General features: G+C 34.5%; 1 protein-coding gene across 3 annotated transcripts in view; it reads left to right on the top strand.

The window, feature by feature from the left end:
* Positions 1-5,569: 5,569 nt before the first annotated feature.
* LOC107046462 (serine/threonine-protein kinase tousled-like 2) overlaps positions 5,570-21,029 on the top strand; it is a gene marked incomplete at its 5' end in the record, with an annotated part of 32,945 nt that continues 17,485 nt past the window's right edge. For all 3 annotated transcript variants that reach the window (XM_015269077.2, XM_015269078.2, XM_015269076.2), the window contains 1 exon segment: positions 5,570-5,755. In XM_015269077.2, coding sequence (XP_015124563.1) covers positions 5,570-5,755 — 186 coding nt within the window.

The following is a 21,029-nucleotide window of genomic DNA, read 5'->3' as shown; positions in this document are numbered from 1 at the left end:
TCTCTCTCTCTCTCTCTCTCTCTCTCTCTCTCTCATGTTTGGGACAACTTCAATTATTATTGATTCCCGTGAACTGTTAATAAATACACCCCGATTGATTGATCCTGAATTATTACTTCTTTAAACACAACAATTCTTTTGAGGTGAACGTCGAATATGCTGTAATTGCAGTATCTCCAAAATTAACAGCTCCGAATCGGAGACAGGGAATTTTCAAGTGTATTCTGAGATGGGAAATTCGGAGAGTCTTCCTTATTTCTTTTCTCTGTGATGATATTTCTTAAGAGGCTGACGCTAATCGAAAAAAATTTCGATTGTCGTCATTCCATAACTCATGTCCTCTATCGATGTACAACCACGTTAATAAGGAGTTGAAGAGAATCAAATATCCTTAACTCTTTTTTTCCACTCGTCGACTTGTATATCCTTGGCTGAAAAACTTTGTTCTTAACAATAAGTCAAAAATAGAAATCAATAGACTAAACTCATTTTACACCCGAAATTTCATTCAATTTCGTTCTGCTCTGGCAATCTTCTTTCAAAGGTCAAACTTGCTACCTTTGTTCTGTTTTTCACATTCTTTCCATTTTCCATGCCAACGGTTAAAGGGATGCAATTCAGTCACACCCGAAGGGCAAGTCATGGTAGCCGGCAGGGTTGGGCAAGTAAATTACCTTAGGTAAATTACATGGTTTTTGACCGGTCATAAAGTAGGTAAATTACCCGGGCGAGTTGTCGGTTTTTTGACCTGTCAAAAACCTATGTGGCGCCATCTATTAGCACCTTGGGGAACCGGGAGATTTTTACCGAGAATACCGCCTGTCAGAGTTACAAGGGTAAAAATTCGAAAAAATCATACCCACTGAGGTTATGCCTCGCGAGGTTCAATCGTCGCAAAGGTCATACCTCGCAAGGGTCAAACGTGACAATCATAACTTGCGAGGGTCAAACGTCACAATCATAACTTGCGAGCGTCAAATGATCATTAGCTGTTGCAACAAAGACCAAACGGAATAGTTTCAGATTATTTTTTCTTAATTCATGATCATTCCACCCTTGTCATTGTTCTGCCTTCAGGAAAGATAAGTTGAAAAATCGCAAGAGTTAAAATTAAGACGCAGGCAAGCAGGAAAATCACAAACGATCAAGAAACAATCACAAAGTAGGTAAATCATAAGGGTCAATGAGGATAACTAGGCCGTGACCTAGTGACCTGTTTGACCCTTGTGAACCTACTTGCTTTTTTTGTTTAAACTTTATGACCGTTGGAACCTTGTAATTGTACCGCCTGGCGTCCCCCGTTGATCCTCTTATTAGTTTCACCCTCCAGATTAAAGGATTGCTTCCGTTGTTTGACCCTTGGGACGTTTGACCCTAAGAAGGCATAACCCTTGCGATGTTTAACCTTCGCGAGGATAACCCTCGTGATCGTTTGATCTTGACGATTTCCGGCCGATGTTCCTCTCACTTTTGACCCTTGTGACTTTTTAGCTTAGCTTCCTTGTAAAGAGCTTTCTGACACTTTTTGACATTTTTGACGCCCCAGAGGTAAATTATCGGTATTTGACAATGTCACGTCATAAACTTCCATCTGCGAGATATGCCCAACCCTGGTAGCCGGGTTGTGCCGTGAATCCGTGGGGTTTATCGATTTTTCGTTGCACAGGGACTCACGCAAGAGAGGCACTCCTCGTTGGCGTTGAAGCTAGAATAAGATTGGCCCATTGGGTTAGACGTGAGAGGGCTCAGAAGCGGGTGCTGGGGGCGGGGGGGGGGGGGGAAAAACTGGGAACTGGGGACTAAAGGGNGGGGGGGGGGGGGGGGGGGGGGGGGAGAAATACTGGTAACTGGTGACTAAAGGGGATCGATCACAGAAGTGAATCGTGCCGTCGCCCCGAAGAGACAAGAGTTTGAGGATTTCAATTTTTTTCAAATGAATGTCACGTCTTGATGAAGAGCTATGAATGCTCGGCGAAGGTGCGGGAGGGTTTTGTAGGCAGATGGCGCACCTCCAGAGTCATTTGTTGCCTCTCGAGGGGCTGCCATGATTCCTAGCATCCCTCCAAATTTTGAAAACAGATCTATTCCTCCCTACAGCCTAGTGAAGATTAAACAGATCGAAATGCAAAAGAACGTTAACGTTATCTTTTCCATTGACTTTTCACTTTTCTTATCTTACAATATCATTTATTACGGAATCCAGCTGAATAATCCGTCAAAATTTGTTGCCGACATCTTCTACCCCATCTGTTTTTCAATGGTTTGGAAGTAAATGCCGTACATGAGAGTTTTTTGAGGATACATTCGGAACTGAAGCGATTCATTGTCAGTATTTTCTTCTCACTTTTGTGGAAAATTAAATTCATTTCAGTTTCCTTTTCAAAATCTGATTGACTTTTCGTTTTTCCAATGATTCCAAGTGCTTTCAACAATTTCTAACGGTTCAGATGACAGGAGAATAACAACATTTATTTCCACGTTTAATGGGGGAAATGGAGATTGCGTTTTTGGAGTCCCTAAAAAGTGGTCTGTACGGTGTCTGCATTACCATCTGTTTCTGCCCGTGTGAGAGGAACAGTATTAAATTCTTCCCAGCGTTATGCCTGTGATATCGACGGCAGCCAGAGTATTAAAGGTCAACATGCAGAAGCAACATTTTTCACAATAATTATACATTTCTAAATTTCTTCTCATTACTTATTCATTACGGTAGAGATTACTGTGAGGTTTTTCTTTATCATTTCTGTCCATTCTCATGCTGATTCAATTGGTGACGAGTCTAACGTGGACTTTTTGAAGGTCAACCTCTAATGTTTTACCGACTGTAACTACTAATTTTTATCCGAGAACATTATACTTACCGCCATGTTTAGGAATTTGTTGACAGTCAGCGTTTATGATTTCCTATCTAATCCCAATCAATCCAAATATTGTGATAACGTAGAAAGATGCACGCACTCATTCTAATCTGTGAAAATGCTGTTCTTGAAGGTATGAATGATAAAATCGCTTCAGCAAGCTTTTTTGCGAGGAAGAGAAAAATATCAACGCAAAGAGTTTGTCGAGAATTAGAAACATTTTATTTGAATTCCATGAGTCAATTCATGATAATAAATTTGTACTACTTATAATACGAAAAACTTCAAGAGTTCATTTTATTAGTATCGTGAATCAACCATTGTACATAATAAAAGGAAAATTCCAGAGTAAATTTTTTAAAGACAAACGATTAACGTAAGACGAACAAATATTTTATACTTTACACTGAGAAAAACAGAGTTTGTTGAGAAGTATGTCTTTACTTATATCAAGAAACTCGTGGCTTGAAAATTTTCAAGAGCAAAGTATCTTGCACTAAGAAAAAAAAATCTTTATTCAAGAAATTTTGTACTTGTCCTGAAGACGAGGACAATTTCTTGATAACAAAAAAGCGATTTCTCAACCCAAATAAAATTGAATTAGTTCATTTAATAGTTTTTTAGCCTCAATTCTTAAATATTTTAATGCAATAACCGCTTGAACTGATTTAAGAACTCGTTTTCTTAGTATCAACCAATTGCCCTCATCTTTTGGACAAGTATAAACTTTCTTGGCGTAACATTTTGTTTTTTGCTTTTTTTAGTGTGAAATATTGTGGAGCGCTTGGTAATTTTCGAGCCATAAATTTTTTGACACAAGAAAAGACGTACGTCTCAAAAAACTCTTGTCTTCTCAGTGTAGGAATGTCTTGGTAGACAACGGTTTAGGGGGGAATTCCTCAAGATATTATTTTTTCTGGAAATTTGATGAACTACGGAAATATTCTCACAACGTTCTCCTATCCTACAGGTTTCATATGTTTACAACACAAGATATATACAATTTCCCAACTGATTACTCTACTTATTCTCAAATGAATTTTTCTTCGTATTTGCAAATCTGTTCTCAAGAAATGGATTTTGAGAAATTTTTCAACGGACCTTTTTCGTTGATGATTGTTTCTGTTGCCCAAAATTCTTGTAGCAATTCTCTCTAAACGCATGAGTTTCCGAAATTTATTATTCCTTCAAAACAATGATTCAAAAATTTTTCCATTATTGTATAAAAATTATTGAATTCGTCATCTTTCGATTTGAAAAATATCAGAAATTCCACAATATTTTTATTAATTAAGAATATCCAAGTACTTTGGCCATTTTTTCTCCAATGAAATGCTTTTCTACTTTTGTAGTCGAACATCACAGCTTTCATTTGTGCCCCATTTGACCCTAAGTTTCCGGACATTTTGCAATGATTTTATTATTTAAACTTTGCAGGTCTAAATTTGAATCTTGATATTGAACCGTTTGAAAACATTTTAAAAATCTGAAAAAAAATATAAAGTTTACTTTGAGGGGAAGATTGATGAAATAATTGAAAAATTGCAATTTTTGAAAATTATACGAACATTTTCCATAAATAATTTATAAACAACCACTTTTCCACCATAAAAATCAGTTCTTCCGAATCGTAACAAATTTATTCATATTCAGAATTTTACCAGAAATCGAATTCAATTATGGATTTATAAACAATGAATGTTTCAAAAGCTAACAATTCTGTACAAAATATAATTTGAATAGCGCTGAATATGTTTGATTTTTTAAAAAAAATTTCTCACGCAATTTAGTTTGTAAATAAATGTAAATTTCGTGAAAGCATTTCTTATTTGATTCAAATAATTAATTAACAAATAATTTCTTATTTAATTCAAACAGTTATTGTTGCTTGCATCAACAACACATGAGAACAGAAAAACTCAATAACTTATGAGAATGAAATAAATTAAGTCATTTAGAATTTTTTCCGGAAATCCATAGAGACTAACTTTTGGGTTGGATTGGTTTGGTATCCTATACCTTAATTCAAGAATCCAAAAATTCTGAATTCTTAAATCAAGATTCTTTTAAAATAAGAGAACATGGACTTAGCTTAAGTTGAGTTTTCTCTTTGAAATTTAAGGAAAAATTTTCTGAGATAAGTGAAAACTTCCGGACATTTTACAATGATTTTATTATTTAAACTTCGCTGTCTCAATTTGAATGTTGAAATTGAACCGTTTGAAAACATTTTAAAAATCTGAAAAAAAATTAGAAAGTCTACTTTTAGGGGAAGATTGATGAAATAATTGAAATAATTTATAAACAATCATTTTTCCACCATAAAAATCAAATTTATTCATATTCAGAATTTTACTAGTAATCGATTTCATGCCTAAAAAAATTAGGTTTCCGTATTTATTTATAAATAACGAATGTTTAAAAAACTAATAATTCTGTACAATATGTCATTTAAATGGCGCTGGATATTTATGATTTTTTTTTCAAATTTTTCTCACGCAATTTAATTGACAAATTTAATGATAGAAAATGGTTGAATCTATAGTGTGGTCTGTACCAAACTGTAAAAAATACTTGGTTATCCTCAAGTGACTGATGTCGAAAGGGCTCTTCTCTGATCCCATGGAAATTCAGAAAATATTCATAATTCTTTTCAGCTCACTCACTCATTGCCAGTTGATAAATGTTAAAAATTATTTTTTGAATTTTAGGGTGGTCGTAACAACGGTCCAAATAAAAATGCCGTCGACAGCGCGCAGTCGTCGATACCGAGCGCGGTTAAGTGCGGCCAACCGACTACCCCGGGAATAGACTGGACGAGGCGCGACAATGCCCCACCCTCCCGTGATCAACGTAACTCTTCCTCCAGCGCAACGGGCCAGGGCCAACTATCTCAGGTATCCAAAAATATTCACCGTGAAAAACTGCTGTTCGAACCGAGAGAAATTCACAAAGTAAACGGGGCGAGTCATTAAATGATGTCATGCTATGTTATTATATGTAGTTCGGTTGCTGAAGGTCAACAATTCTTTTTTCAACACTTTTTCGATTGACCCCGGTGCGGGGGGGGAGGGGGCGGATTTAAAGAGAAGACATATTTTTCACAAATCTTCCAATTGTGTATGGATTCTTTGAATTACTGAGTCTCTTTTTCATTGAAAGTTGGCTACAATTTTTCTGCTTAGCAGGTAATTATTCTGGAAATATGTGGTTCAAGATTTAAATACCAGAAGATTTCATTGGAGGCGTGATTAGGGCAGAAGAAGAGAGTCATATCTCCAATTTTTTATGCGATGATTTGTAGAGGTTCTAGAGTCAATGGCTTCAATATCAAATTCTTCATATTTAAGGAAATATCCCGGTATCGCATAAAATTCTGACAAAATGTTGCAAACATTTTGAGCTCCGTAAAGTCTTCTACAAAAAAAAAAATTTCCGATTGGTTCTCATAGCATTGCGTATTCACGAAATAGGGCAATAGTCAGCAAAAATTACAAAGACTTATGTAATTTTTTTCCCATTAAACTCATATTGAGTTCAATTCTTCTATCGCTTGTATTGGAAAACTTGCTATGTCAAGTTATGACTGTCCAACGTCGTTGTGCAAACGCATTGATAAGAAGTAACTGAATGTGTCGTCAGCTTTGGATAAAGAACCTGATCATGTGATTTTTATTTACTTGAGTAAACATCATACTGATATTTTTATTCATCGTCGTGTAGTATTGGAAAAATTTTGCTCTCTGATATTTTCCGGAAGTGCCCCGTTGATTCCAACAACTCAGGAAATTTTCTCGGCTGTATTATACAGTAATTTAGATATTTGAAGGTATTCCCTGAATTTCGTGTGCTATATACGGAGAGAAATGTGCAGTAAAAATTACGGAACTCACAGTTCGCTCACCGATTACGGAATCGACTCAGAAAATTTAAGTCACGGTATCGTAATTTTTCACAGGAGATTCAAGTAAAAATTATGGAACGCTCTGGAAGAATTTCGTGACAGTTCCGTAAACTTTCCTACAACCACATTTCGCTCCGGAATTATGGAAAAGATACGTAATTTTTATTGAATATTTCTCTCCGTGTAAAAGAAGTTTCAGAGATCAAGAACAAGATTTTGTCTTGAGAACAATTTTTCATGTTTGAGAAAATTTATAAAATCGAAAGTTACAACTGGTGGTCTTGAAGAGATTGGGGAATCCTACCCCAATTCTTAAAAAACGGTGGTTTTGCTCCAGTATTTTTTGAGTCATTCTGCAAATTTGTTCTTAAAAGAAGATGTGTCATCTGTATTTCTCCGCGGAGCGCAACGGAAGGGGTCTCATTGTTCTCGAGCACCAATTCCATTCTTGAACGCCAAAAATTTTCAATTTTCAAGTAAATATTTCAGTGTGCATTTGAACATTACTTGAATATTATTATTTTTTGTCAGATTGATCTATTTTTCTCCATCAGTTACGAGCGCCAAAATATTATTATTGGATGTTTTCTAATTATTGAAGCGATATTAAAATGTATCAGAGACATGTCAATGGGCGCGTTTCGCAATCGACGTAGTAGCAGTAGCAGTACTGCAACCCTATCTAATTTTGCTTTACTGCAGCTACGGTAGTTGATTCCGAAACGCACCCAATGTCGCACGAATCACTCCTATGGTTATATTGAGTTGGCGAACCTGCGGAGTGTTTTCTCTCTCTCAGTTCCATGATCTAACCTACATCTCTTCCATGATGCTCCAGCAATAGTTATTTTCATCACAAGGTCCACAAAGTTTTTTCTGACGAATGTGGCTTTGTAGGCCGAGCCGAAGGCGAGGCCTATAATCACATTCGTCTGAAAATACTTTTGGACCGTGTGATGAATGCAATTTTTCGTCAGAAGGCCCGTAAACCGTGATCAAACTGAGCGCAGCGAGGTTAGAATCGCGGTTTACCGAGTCTTCTCACGAAATAGACCTTTTCATTCTGATAGTCACTAGATTTTCAGACACTGTTTTCCCATATTAATTCCCCCTAGGAGTTTCGGATACTTAGACCGAATTCAAATATAAATCCTCATTTTTGAAGGCTCAAAGATCCATCATCTTAAATGTAAATATCAAAATATTTCATCATTTTTCCGGAGATTTTTTAGTTTGACGTACGGAATAAATATTTCCCCTAGATTTCCAGAATGAAAAGGTCTATGTACTTTCTAGCAAGATTTGAGTTATAAGCCATGAGTTTTCATTCAATAATTCATTATTTTTCTGGGAGATATGAAAAGTGAGGGAATCTCGAGTAATATAGCTGGAGGGCTTATAAATTACTCAAATTTCATTATTTTTTTTCTTGAGTGCCGAGAATAAACAAAATTACAAAAAAATTCCCAATGATGCAGCATATTGGAATATTTCTTTTACGAATTTCCCGTTTTTTTCATCATTTTGGCTTTTTACACGAAACATCGTAATTTAAATTTCAGCTATATTTCCGAAATTATTGAAGCAAAAGGGGTTGTATTTTTAAAATTCAAAGCAGAATTTCCCTGAATTGCCTGTTATTATTTTCTCCAACAATGAAAAATCGTTTCCAAATTATGAGATAAGAACTGGAATTTTAGAACCATGTTTGGATCTCCTAAACGGTTTTCTCTGTGTAGAGGTACAGAAAATTGTCCTGGGTATAAAATTCTTGTTGGGCAAAATTTATTACGTAATATCAATAGTTTTTTCCATTTTATTAGCATTCACCCGAATTGTTGCGATGAGGTTTTTCACTCGTGTGGAGTTGGTGTAAAAGATGACGCGGAAAACTGGTCAATCGCACGAGTGAAAAAATCCCATCGCAACAGCTCAGGACAAAATTTTTCCGTAAGGATTTCCAAATTCCTGTTTTCGAAGTATGCAATAGCAACTACATTGAGAAAAATAGTACATTACATGCCCGAGCCTTGGAAAACAGATCACCGTCCCCCACGTGCAAGATTGCCTTCCGAGCCGAAGGCGAGGATGGCAAGCATGTGGGGGAGGATGATATGTCTTCCATGGCGAGATGTGTATATTAATTTTCAGATCCCGTGACACGAAAAAGTTTTTTTGAGAAGTACGTCTTTACTTATAATAAGAAACTCATGGCTTGAAAATTGACAAGAAGAAAATATTTCAAATTTTGTCAAGAGATTTTGTACTCGTCCGAAAGATGAGGGGCCAATTTGTTCACAGCAAGAAGGGAACAACTTCGCGAACCAAATCAAGTGGTTTTTACATTAAAATATTTTGGATTTGACACTTAATGGTATTGAATAAATTGATCCAACTAGAGTTGCTTTCAAAAATCACATTCTTGTCATAAACAAGTTATCCTCGTCTTTGAGGTGTAAATACGTCACATGACCCATCAAATGACGAGGCGTTTATGACAGTTATCACAATTTCCCCCCTTCCTTCTATGACCGTTCCAATTTTCCAAAAAAATAAAACAATCGTTTTTTGTAAATCAATTTTTATTTTAATTCATTTTGTATTAGTCTCGAGTGCATTTTGAAATAAAAATCACGGTCATTTTTCATCTCTATATAGATGAAACTATTTTTGTTATTTCTTGGCTGTTGCAAATTACACGGCAAAATATAACATGAATTTTTACTATGGGAACATAGTAAAAATTGCGAGCCGGTATAGCACAAAGTGGTAGAATAAAAGTAAAATTTGATTTGGTACGAGTAAAAATTCGGTTAAGATCAATCAAATTTTAAAGTTGTTTTGGTATGGTCCTCGATAACTATGTTCACGTTGTATTTTTTAAGTTTATATTCTCTTTGTGTAGAAATTAGTTATACCCGTCATTATGCATCTACATACATGAGGTTTTTCATGCCAAATGAGTGAACGGATGACCCTCACCCTCTTGGAAATTGATGTGCGATTTTTTCTACGATTAGGGGGCTTGAAAAACTATCTCTCAGATTTTTTCGGAGCCCAGTTCGGAGATATGATTTTTTAAAATTTTATCCGTTTTTATTCAATAACTCGAGTTCTATTCGTTCGACTCCGATTTATTAAGGGTTAAAATTTTCAATTTTTCACCACCTATAAGAATAATTTTAGTAAAAATTTGTTTCCAATCTCTAAATGCTCAAAATAACAAATTTTCGAAAAAAAAAGTTGAAAAAGGTGAATTTTGCTGATTACGTCACGATTGATTAAAAAAAAAAATTCAGTAATTCTTATAATAAAATCGAGTATTTGAGCCGTCATACATGTTGGGTTTCGTTCCGGATCTATTTTATTTTTAATTTTTTCTTTTCGAAACTCCGCGAATTCGCTCGAAATACCCCAAAAGCGCGTTGATTGACCTTGATTATAAACAGTATGCAGTCAATTTAAATGTATACCTATATATTACATATTTTTTCGATACATAATCAAAGTCGTTTTGGGATGTTTTCACCAAATTTGCGGAATTTTGAAGGGAAAAAATTTAAAATAAAATAGATCTCGGACGGAACCCAACATGTATGACGGCTCAAGATACTCGGTTTGATTATAAGAATTAATGGAAAAAATATGAAAAAAATCAATCGTGACATAATTTGCAAAATTCAACTTTTTCAACTTTTTTTTGAAAATTCGTTATTTTGAGTATTTAGAAATTAAAAAAAAATCTTTGCTAAGAATATTCTTACAGGTGATGAAAAATGGCAAATTTTTACCCCTAATAAAGTTAAATCGGATAAGTAGAATTCGAGTTAATGAAAAAAAACGGATAAAATTTCAAAAAATCATATCTCCGAACTGGTCTGTCGAAAAAATCTGAAAAAATTTAAGAGATAGTTTTTCAAGCCCCCCGATCGTAGAAAAAATCGCCATCAATTTTCAAACGGATGAGGGTAGTCGTTTACTCATTTGGCATGGAACACCTCATATAGATGTTTTCACAACAATTTGCGTACCAATTATTTGTGACCATGATTTGTAGATGAAAAATTTGTACGTTAAATGATCGTCATTTTTTGCTCATATGACGCGATCTCAAAAATGACAGTCATTTTGCATCTCTAATAGCAATTCTCAGACGAGGGATAGCAAGAAGTTGTACGGGCATAAGATATTATCAGAGGTTGATATTTTTCCGATTAGCAAAAACTAAAGTCACGAGAAATTCTATTGCCCAGGAAATGAACGATTCTTCGTCGTTAATTCATTCCTTTGACACGGGAAACATTGAATTTTTACAGAAAGAAGCTTGTCATGTACAGAAGTTCATCATATTTTATTCAACGCTGCAAAATGTCCTGTAACAATTGTGACTGGCATAATACTTTTTCACAGAATAATACAAGTTACCCATTTTTCGGAAAGTTATACGCATTTCAAAATCTCACAAAATGAAGCTTTCATCTGGCAAAAGCATGTACTCTCATCTGGCATTCCGTAGGGGATAATTACGTATTTGTGAATTGTGCAATCCGTCCGTTAACGTGTGATATTGGCACAAAATTTCAAGAAACCTCTTTGAATTGGAAGTGATTCTCCTGGAGAATGTATTTTTATATTTTCTGACAATTCCCTTATTATTCAGATAAATGCGATTCCAATTGCATAATTACCCAAACATGATAGCCAAAGTTGAACTTTTATGCCACTCCCTACTCACTTCATTGATGAATTTTGGGGTGATGGAAAAACTGAATTGTCTCAACTTCAGACGCGAAACCAACGGTTCCATCCTGTGAAGTGGAGCTTTGATTTTACGTTTGTGCCATGAAGAAAAATGGCGTTCTAACTACTGGAGGTCATAAATAAAAAAAACCACTGGAGGTAAAATGAAGAATCTTTACTACGTGCTTACGTGTATGTTTGTATGAGTCGGTCATTTCACCTTCCTAGATCAAAATACGCGGTAGCGTATCGGCCAAGGAAAGATTTGGACTCCGACTGTACAAAACATCAGGCTGAGCGCACTGCGTATCTGTAGACAATCGTCAAAAGAAGTTCGTAAAGAATGTGAAGTTGTAACCTATATGTAATTTTATATGGGATGCAACTTCACGATGTTCACGAACTTATTTTGACCATTGCACAATTATTTCCTAAAGTTCTGAAACGATCTGAACTTGCATCTTATATATTTTGTTTTAGAACTTTAGTAAACGGCGGTACACTCAACCAAATAACTTCGGTTCCACCTGAAGTTAGTTCCCCCATTGGGCTTATACGACGGAACCACCTTCAGATGGGACAGAACTTATTTTGGCCGAGTGTATGACGGAGCTTCCCCCTCCACTGCTTCTAAAGAATCCCCATTTAATATTATGAGAATGGAAAGACAAATCGAAAAACTGTCCTTAGTTACACTATATATATCGTTCATCAGCTTTTCAGTGGTGGAACTGTAGTGTTACTTGGGTTAACAATGAACAAGATGCACGCATAGCAACTCGTGGATATACACTTTCTCGTGATTCACATGATAAAGTGTCAGTTTTTTGGTACAACGTTGGCAGTGCTGATCCAACTGAGCCACGCATTCGATGTTGAAGTGTTGCCACCAGTGGATTCAAATGTGGATTGTGGTGTTTTTGTAGGGACCTACGGGAAACGTTGTTTTGACGTGGATATGTCTGCGGTTTCAATATGGGGGGTCATTTTGGGAAACGATCCTTATGTGCAGCGCCATCTATCAGAATTCTAGAAAATTCTACACATTTCAAGGTAATTCGAGAAGTTTCTTGAAATTTCGGAAAAATTCAAGGAATTTCTAGAAATCCGGAGGAAATTCAAGGAGTTTCTAGGAAAATCGAGGGAATGCAAGGAGTTCCTAGGAAATTCGAGAAAGAAGGAAAGACCATGGACGTATCCACGTACAATTACAGCTGTATCGAAGGTACAGCCGCCTGCAATTTTTTCTGATTTGAAATCGCTTATTAGAGTAAAACGAAAAATCAATTTCGTGTTTTTCTTTCTTTCACTGAAAATTCGAATTTTTCTCATCATATCTATGTTTGGGTGATAAAGTTTGTGAGGTTATAGTTTATGTTCGGAATCGGAGAATTGCTAATGTCAAAAATTGTGTGATCAAAATAGTTATTTTCATCACAAGGTCCACAAAGTATTTTCTGACGAATGTGGCTTTGTAGGCCGAGCCGAAGGCGATGCCTATAATCACATTCGTCAGAAAATACTTTTGGACCGTGTGATGAATGCAATTTTTCGTCAGAAGGCCCGTAAACCGCGATCAAACCGAGCGAAGCGAGGTTAGAATCGCGGTTTACCGGGTCTTCTCACGAAAACTTAATTTTCGTGAGAAAATACTTACTTTGTGGACCTTGTGATGAAAATAACTAATTCGTGAATGTCAGAGAATGTTGTAAATTTCGTGGGAAAAAGGTGTAAATTAGGTTAGGAAAATAATTTTATAATTATTCTGAAAAAACTAGTATGGGACAAAATCGATTGTGGTAAAAACTTTTCTTTTGTGCTTTCGTATACCCTCTCAGGTTTTTACGATTTGTTCCGTTCCCACCCCCCAGTCCCCTGCACCGCCTTCGCCGAGGGCCAAAGAAAAACCTCACATGAGGGAAAAACCTTGACTAGGTACAGTCGTCCCTTGCGAGACTCCCGACCGGACAATGAAACGGTAAGAATTAGAGCGTTGAAAAAACATGTTGGGCCCCCCACTAGGAATTGAACCCGAGTTGTCCGCGTGTCAACCCCGCGCTCCAACCATACAGCCACCGCTGTTTGTTTGAAAAAATTAGTAAGACCTTTCGGAAAAAAAAACAGCAACATATATTTTTATAAAAATTTCTATCAAGTAGATATTTTGTTCAGCTGTTTATGAAAGGAAATCAATTAATCTCTAAAGAATACACTCCCCATAGAAAATCAAAGACAGATGGAATGGAAGTGACAAATTAAGTCGGAAATTCTGGAATAAATAATTAAAAGTCAGAGGAAATGATCAATCTACAGTAGAACTGTTTGTTTTGCTTCGATTGTTAATTGGAAAGATGTTCTATCATGTGAATAATAGATGAGTTGAATTGAAGATTGAAAAAATTTATAGGATATAAAAACGACTCCCTGCTGCTTTAAAAAAAAAACTAAATCTCTCTAAAAAAAAAACAAATATTTTTTTTTTTAAGAAACTACACCAAAAGTTTTACTTCGTTCTCACTGGGAAGTAGAAATTTTTGGAAAATGCAAAGAAATTTAGTAAAAATTACGGAACTCATAATTCGCTTGCCCATTACGGAATCGACTCAGAAAATTTAAGTGACGGTATCGTAATTTTTCACAGGAAATTCAGATAAAAATTATCCAACGCTCTGGAACAATTCTGTGACAGTTCCATAAAATTTTATACAACCACATCTCGCTCCGGAATTACGAAAAAGATACGTAATTTTTATTGAATATTTCTCTCCGTCTACTAATTTTTTATTTCATAGATAATTTTTTTACCCTTATTCGATTTGAAACTATATTTTTCTTGTAGGAATCTGATTGCGCACTTTGTTGATTCATTCGACATTCCTGACTTCGCTTTCTTTTTCATTTCGTTGTATTTTTCAAAAGCGCAGTTTTTTTATAAACACATTTGTTTTTGTTTTTTTAGGGTTAGAAATATACTATTGTAATTAAATTTATTACAATTAAATTTATTTGTGCAAACAATTTTGTTTGAAAAAAATTTTAATCTAGATTTTATGTGGAAATTTTGAGCATTCGCTTGACATAAATAATTTTTTTTTGCAGTGTGTTAATATCAGTTGGAGCCAAATTTTAAAACAACTCGCAACTACTCTACTATTATTCCACAAGACGACTTTACTCTTTTAATTATTGAGTAGCTGTCTATTCTGGTGGAGAATAATTCCGAGAGAAATCAATCAAAGATCTCATTTGCAGCCAGCATTCTATGTGACAAAAAGCGCTTTTGCGCATTTTTCCTTACACAATTTATTATTAAAATCACTCAGGAATGAAAACGAGTCATCCCAACAATCGTAAACTATTCCACTACCTCTACTGCGTTAATCTTCGTTAATTAACGAATGGAAAATTCACAGGAAGAAATTTATTAACACCTCTACGTTTTTGATTATTGCTGCGTGAATCGGTGAATTTCAATGAGAAACAGTTTTTCTCATCTCTCTCTGCCTCCACACAAAATTCAAATTTGCGATTGGTCTTTTATGATCCATATTAGGAAAAATTTCCCCTAGGGGATTCTCACCCACGGTTAGGGACGTTTCTGCTTGGAGTTGAATGAAAATCCCCGCTCTCTGCTGCTGCGTTCGTGGTTCGTGTTTGTCCCGAAGACAAGTAGAATGAGAGCGGAAAGAGCAGCAACGCACGTAGGATAATGGGCGACGCGACGAATGTGGAAAAGGAGGTGGGGGAATCAGGTGTAGCCACACGAGAGCACAAAATTCTCATCTCTGAAGGAAGCCATTGTTGGCATGGCATAATCCAATAGTCGCAATATCATTGGAAATTGAATATTCCGGGGAAACTTCAAGAACTCATATAAAACATGTTTTTTTCCAGATGCATTATGGTTTTTCACGTTCTAGATTAATTAAAAATCAAGATGCGCCGAAATCACTCTGATTTTTCATTCTTTGTTGACACATTTAAATGTATGCCAATCATATTTCAGCAAAAATAAACAGCGTGTTGAATCAACATTAGTTTTTCATCGAGTAAAAATCCGGATAGAATGATTATTGCCCATTATTTGCCTTATTCTTTTAGCCTTTTCCGTTTTCTCAAAAATTACTTGGATGATTCTTAATCTAATAGAAAATATTAATTATTGTAGAAAGGGTCGGAGAAAATACGGGAAGAATTACGTCAATATAAAATTTATCGAAGAAATTATTGGGTTCCATCATGTGTTGGAATAAAAAAAATTTGTTGTTACGAACCAGTAACTGTGATTCTTACCACCCATTGGCTATAAAGAAGGAACATTAATTAATTATGGCGATGATAATCTGATATCTCGAAATAATTTAACATAAAATATTCTGGAGACATCACAGGGAGACTTTTTGTAGCAAATTTTGTGAACCATGAAATAGTTTCCCTGATATATATTTCTGAAGGTACTAGTTTCTGAAAAATTTGTAAAATATTTCTATGTAATTGCGTAACGAAGGAATTCAACATATCAAATTGAAAATGATTAGTTAGTTTGATCTGTCATTGAATATCTCGAAAACATTGAGAAAAAAATACTTATGTCAAGGAATCATTTTCTCGGGTGAAGAATTTATTTTTTAGGAGCGTTTTTTTCCAGGCCAGTCATTCCCAGATGGTCCACGTCCATATCTAAATATTACAATTTTTTTGAATTGGGGGATGATTTTGCTATATATGGGCTTGAATGGAGTCCATTAACAATTATTAACATTTTGAATTATTTCAAATTATTTTGCATAAAAAAATCTGAAATTTGAAAAAATTAAAAATAATGAAGGATGTTCATTCAAAACTACATCTAGCATAATCATCTCCTAATTCAACATGATTGTAATATTTGGAGATTAGTAATATTTGAGTCACCTAGGTATGACTGGCCTCGAAAAATAGCTTCTGAAAAATACATTCTCCTGCCAAGAAAATGATTCCATGACAAAAGTATTTTTTTTTTCAGTGAATGAGTGGATCAAGAATAGCTAATGAAATTTTGGTTGAAAAAAAAAATGACCATGTCTTTCTAAAATCTGGCAAAATGTGATGCATTTGATTTTCATTATTTACTACTTGATTGCTGCATTTAACGTGAGTCGATATTTTTCAATATGAATTGTCGCTAATCAGACGTTGGAGAAGGTGATAAACAACACTCATTTATTGTCCAATAGTGACTAAGAAATAAATTAGTGTTGTTTGCGACTTTTTCCAAGTTCCCATTTATATAGTCATCAAATTTATTCGAAAATTACTCGGATTTTCATCAGTGATCGTGTAGTTAGTATAATCACAAAACGATTGAACCCACCGTCGCCCCAAGCTCTCAATGTATGAGAACAAGATGAAAATTAATTTTATATTTTTAGACCAATCTCAAGAGTTTCATTTATGGGGAGAGAAGACTGACTCAATGTCTCGAAAGCAACTCGATAGTTGCGTTGTAATCCAAGAAAAGAAATGGTAGTAGTTGTGATGCATAATGGATAACTATCGGGGGTTTTCGTTTCGTTCAAGTATCTGAGTGGCGCCGCCGAACGCTTTGATGCATAAACTAGAAAATTGTTGGAAAGAACGTGAGCTCCACCTGTCGACTTTTCTTTATTATTTATTGAGTAAAGTTAGGAAAATATGGTATATATTATCATTATATTATTTATCGTCAATAATTGACTAAATGGACTGTTGAATACTTGTATTTTCGTTTTCATTTATAAATTTATTGTTGCTATTTTTTTTATTGTTTCCGTGCGTTGATGTTTTCATGTATAGTTTTTTCATGAGTTCCAACAAGTGTTGATAACAACTTAAACTGTCGCATTTATCCGTTATCGATAATTGAATAATTGTGAAAACAGAAAATATGAATTTTATGAAAAATGACAATTGTGGATGTTGAGATAGTCTTTTTTATGACTAGTAGAAGAACAGTTTTGATGTTCTTGGACAATAAAAAACAGGTGCTTACTCAAGCATACTGTTTCATGGTTTTCTTACGAAAAATTTCATAGTGTACTTGTAGAGATGTTTTCAATTAGTTTTCCATTGTAAATTATAAATGCAACTATTGAACTCACTCGAGATTTGTTTCAAAGGGGAGGATGTGTAACTTTCATGAGTAGAATATCCATCGGTTTTCATCAACAATTCAATGAATTAGTACAGTTCATCTTTAAAAAAAAGGCGAAATTATTCATTTTAACACAGAGAAAAAAAAATGTAAATTCAAGATTTTTTTTTCTAGTCTAGATTCTAGAATCTACAGTTTAGAACTTGCATCCGGCTAAAATCTAGAAAAAAAAATTAATTTCAGAAAATAAATAAATGAAATTCACTATCCCCTCAAGTGGACAATTCGCGTGAGTTGTGCTAAAAGGTCGTATCAACATTTTTTTTTGGTTTTCCCGAAAATTTGTGCCAAAAGGTCGTATAAACACTTTCCCAGGGGATATGAAATCTCCACATTTCAGATGATTCTGAGTCATCTGAGCCTATTTTTTCGAAACCAAATTTTTAATTTTTTTACAAGGAATTTGAAAAATTTTGAAAATTCAGACCAAAAAGTCGTATAAACACTTTCCCATGGAATACGAAATCTTCCCGTTTTCTGAACTCAATTTTACGAGACCAATTTTTTCATTTTTTTACGTGTAATTTTTTGAATTTTTTGAAAATTTGTGCCAGAAGGTCATATAAATACTTTCCAAGAGAATACGAAATCTCCACGTTTTGGATGATTCTGAGTCATTTGAGACTAATTTTATGAGACCATTTTCTTAAATTTTTTTATGCGTAATTTTTTTCACTGAAAATTTGGGCCAAAAGGTCGCATGAACACTTCCCCAGGGAATATGAAATCTCCACGTTTTTGATGATTCTGAGTCATCTGAGCCCAATTTTTCGAGACAATTTGTTTTAATTTTTTTATGGGGAATTTTTCTTTTTTTTTAAATACGGATAAAAAAACCGTATAAACGCTTTCCTAGGGAATAATAAATTTTCACGTTTCAGATATGTCTGGGTATTTGAGCCTAATTTTTCGGAACATAGTTTTTGGTCGGCTTAAAAATAATTAGGAGACTTTTCAAAAATTCCAGCCCAGTGATCGTATACATACTTTTCCAAGAAAATTTCCTTTTTTAAATTTCTTCGCAAAAAAAAAGTTTTCGATGGAAAACAAAAAACATTTTTAATTAATGAAAAAAAATCAAAAAGAAGGAAAAAACAAGGCAGTAAGATGTTTAGATAGAATAGTGGAGTCCCACTTTGATTTTTGGATACTTTCCGAAACAAAAAGTCAGTCCCACAAAAAAAAAAAATCTGCAATCCAGATGGGGAAAGGTGATACAACGTGGAATTTTTAACTTTCTTCGCAATTTCAGAACATTTTCTGGTGCTGTGATCAACTTTAAACCATGCTTAATCGAAAGAACGGGCAATTCTCACCAATGATACATATTGAAGACTCAAAAATGTCTCATCATTACTTCTGACACCCAGAATTTCAACAAAAAGACGATAAAAAGTCGAAAATCAAAGAAATTGACTTTTCCGACGATAATGGTTTTTCAAAGCTCTTTTGATAGTAGAACAAACCATCGGAAAAGTCTCTAGAAAGTTAAAATTTTCAAGGAACGCAACCTGACCAATTACTGGCGAAATCACTCACAGTACAATTTTGTGTTAATCATTCATTCCAGATTCACTCAAAAAATGGTCTCAAAAAAATTCAGAATCATCTAAGCATGAATATTTATTAATCCCCCAAAAAACGGGAATACGTCCTTTTAGTTTCGTAAAAAAATTCTCAATTATCTCTGAGTAAACCAAAAAAAATTGTCTCAAAAAGTTACATAAAAATGAGTCAGACTCATCTGAAACTTTGAGATTTTTTACCTTCTCAGGAAGTGATTATACGTTTTTGGTCCAAATTTGGACAATCTTCGAATTTACTCTAGACAGAGCAAAAAAAATGTCTCAAAAAGTTAGGCTCAGATGACTCCGAATCATCTGAAACGTGGAGATTTTATATCCCCTGGGAAAGTGTTTATACGACCTTTTGGCACAACTCACGCGAATTTTTCTTAGAAAGGAAAGTATTTCAAAAAATGCAAGTTTAGAATCGAAGTTTCTAGAATCCAGAAAAAAGAGACATGTAATTTATCGAAAGAATTCCAGATTCAAGAAAAAAATGGATGAAAATATGAATAATACGGATCATTTCTAGAATTTTTTCCATAAAAATAATTCGATATGATGGTTGAATTTATGATTCTTCGAAGGCTAAATTTAACCATGATGAATTGATCAATTTCATGATTTTTTTTTCTCTGTGCAGATTCTCCGTTATTGCTAATTAGGAACGATATCATTTTTGTTGAAAACAGCAATTCGATCCATTTTTTTTTCATTTTGACTGTTTTTCTCCCGTTCTTAACACTGAGAAAAAAAATTGCTGTTACCAAGTATATTTACTTGCCACAAGTGAATGTATATGGGGTATTCCATGTGAATTCACCCAGGTCAAAACCCTCATCATCGCCAATCATATTGCCGATTTTTCCTGTGGTTGTATATGGAAAAATATGACTTCTTAAATTATTTTAGATTTTTTGAGGCATCCTGTAGACAGCCATGTTTTTTTGCAAGTTTTATCTTCAAATGCCTGTAACTTCCGTAAAAATCAACCGATTTGAGCTTTTTTTTTACAAAATGTGCGTCTTCGAACACACTTTCCATATAAAAATATGCCAATTTTTTTCAATTCGTTCTTCCATCGATTTCCTCAGAAAGACCTCAAAAACTTCAAAAAACGAGTCGTTTTCAAAGTTGGACCCTTTTTGTATTTTTCAAAAAATTTCAGTGAATATATTGAACCAAAACAAAATTTTTCACCAAAGGCCAAAGTGGGCTTCCCATTTCGTGGCCGTCATTTCCAATTGGAATATATGAATCCGGGATGAAAAATTTCAAAAATTTCAAAATTCTTTTCGTATTTGAACGCAGAACCATTATTTGAATTTACCGCCTGAAGAATCACTGCATTATATTCGAATCTGGGACAATTTGATGATTTTTTAAAAATTCGTTAACAATAAATCTTTCCGAGTGGTGTGTTCTAGTAGAGATCCCACTTTGACCTTTGGTGAAAAATTTTATTTTTGTCCAATATATTCACTGAAATTTTTTGAAAAATATAAAAAGGGTCTAACTTTGAAAACAACTCGTTGTTTGAAGTTTTTTGAGGTTTTTCTGAGGAAATCGATGGAAGAACGAATCAAAAAAAATTGGCATATTTTTATATGGAAAGTGTGTTCGACGACGCACATTTTGTAAAAAAAAAAACTCAAATCGGTTGATTTTTACGGAAGTTACAGGCATTTGAAGATAAAACTTGCAAAAAAACATGGCTGCCCACAGGATGCCTCAAAAAATCTGAAAAAATTTGAGAGGTCATATTTTTCCATATAGAACCACAGGAAAAA

The sequence above is a fragment of the Diachasma alloeum genome, unplaced genomic scaffold (genome assembly GCF_001412515.2).
Source record: "Diachasma alloeum isolate Michigan unplaced genomic scaffold, Dall2.0 Dall_scaffold_01408, whole genome shotgun sequence".
NCBI lineage: Eukaryota > Metazoa > Arthropoda > Insecta > Hymenoptera > Braconidae > Diachasma > Diachasma alloeum.
Note: the sequence above shows the minus strand (reverse complement) of the source record. Positions and strands in the feature narration are given on the sequence as shown.